The sequence below is a fragment of the Pundamilia nyererei genome, unplaced genomic scaffold (assembly GCF_000239375.1).
Source record: "Pundamilia nyererei isolate P.nyererei 1_Seehausen unplaced genomic scaffold, PunNye1.0 scaffold00100, whole genome shotgun sequence".
Classification (NCBI taxonomy): domain Eukaryota; kingdom Metazoa; phylum Chordata; class Actinopteri; order Cichliformes; family Cichlidae; genus Pundamilia; species Pundamilia nyererei.
Window position 1 is genome coordinate 102,375 of NW_005187501.1, and position 1,135 is coordinate 103,509.

General features: G+C 39.0%; 1 protein-coding gene across 1 annotated transcript in view; it reads left to right on the forward strand.

Annotated features, from left to right (window-relative positions):
* Nucleotides 1-1,135, forward strand: part of LOC102215371 (SAM domain and HD domain 1) — a 12,675-nt gene that overhangs the window by 4,550 nt on the left and 6,990 nt on the right. Inside the window, exon 7 of the mRNA XM_005740403.1 lies at nucleotides 932-1,090. Coding sequence (XP_005740460.1) covers nucleotides 932-1,090 — 159 coding nt within the window. The remainder of the gene's footprint in view (nucleotides 1-931; nucleotides 1,091-1,135) is intronic.

Sequence of the window (1,135 nt, forward strand, 5' to 3'; positions counted from 1 at the left end):
TGTTGTTTTCTTGAGGTTTTAGCTGCTTAATAAAACTATTTGGCAAACAAAGAAATGAGAATCAGCACCAATGAGTCACATCTACAACCTACTTGCCCGATCTTGCATTTAAGCATGCAAGGAAAAATACTTTTTTTTTTTTTTTTCAAAAGCCGTCATACTTGACCTGAAGTCCTGAAGCTAGTTATGATTTCTAAAGGAAATAATGTTTCTGTTTCTGAGTTGTTTAAAATTAGGAAGTTACTGCTTTAACAAGATGTTTTTAAAAATAAAACCACACTGGATCTGACTTTTTCCAGACAGATGATGACTACTGTCTGGAAAACAGGCGATCTTTGTTGTGGCTGTTTTGGGAAGTTAATGGAAAAGGCCTCGAGTTGTCTAAGTCATCTCACTTTGGAGGATAATGAAGCTTGAGTGCTATTGTGTAAATAATTTCACTGCTACCTAAAGACATCCAGCTAATGTTAACATTTAATTGGTGATGTAGGCTTTTAAAATGCCTACCTGCTCAACTCCCTTCATTCTATCGATAGTTGAAACAGTTTTTTAAAATCAAATCATAGTTCTGAAATTATTTCCACTCGACCTTACAGTGAAGATCAATTTGCAGCAGTTGCTGGCGATTTTTGTTTACAGAAGCTTTTTATTGGCAATTATAACAACTGCGGGTCAAGACCTAAGCACAAAGCATTATTTGATTTGATACTTTCTCAGTTAACGGCAAAGATAGCGATTGTAGTGTTCAGACTGATAAGGAGAGCTGATAAGAACCACTAAGCACACGGTCATTGTGTACGTTATGACCACAGGCATGCTGTCTGGCAAACGTGAGAGATAAGACGAGCTTTCACGGTTGTTTCCTGTCATGTTTATTCTGAAGTCAGCACTTTCAAGTCACTGATAGTTCAATCTACTGTGTATCTCCCAGCATGAGACTGCCTCTCTCTCCATGTTTGACTACCTGGTGGAGGCCAACGGGCTGAGGCCTGTGATGGAGGAGCACGGGCTGGTGCTGCCTGAGGACCTGGACTTCATTAAGGAGCAGATTGCTGGACCATTAGACACAATAGCAGCTAAGGGCAAAAAGGTACCTATCAGTTATTCCTGTATATTTGTATATGTATATTTACAC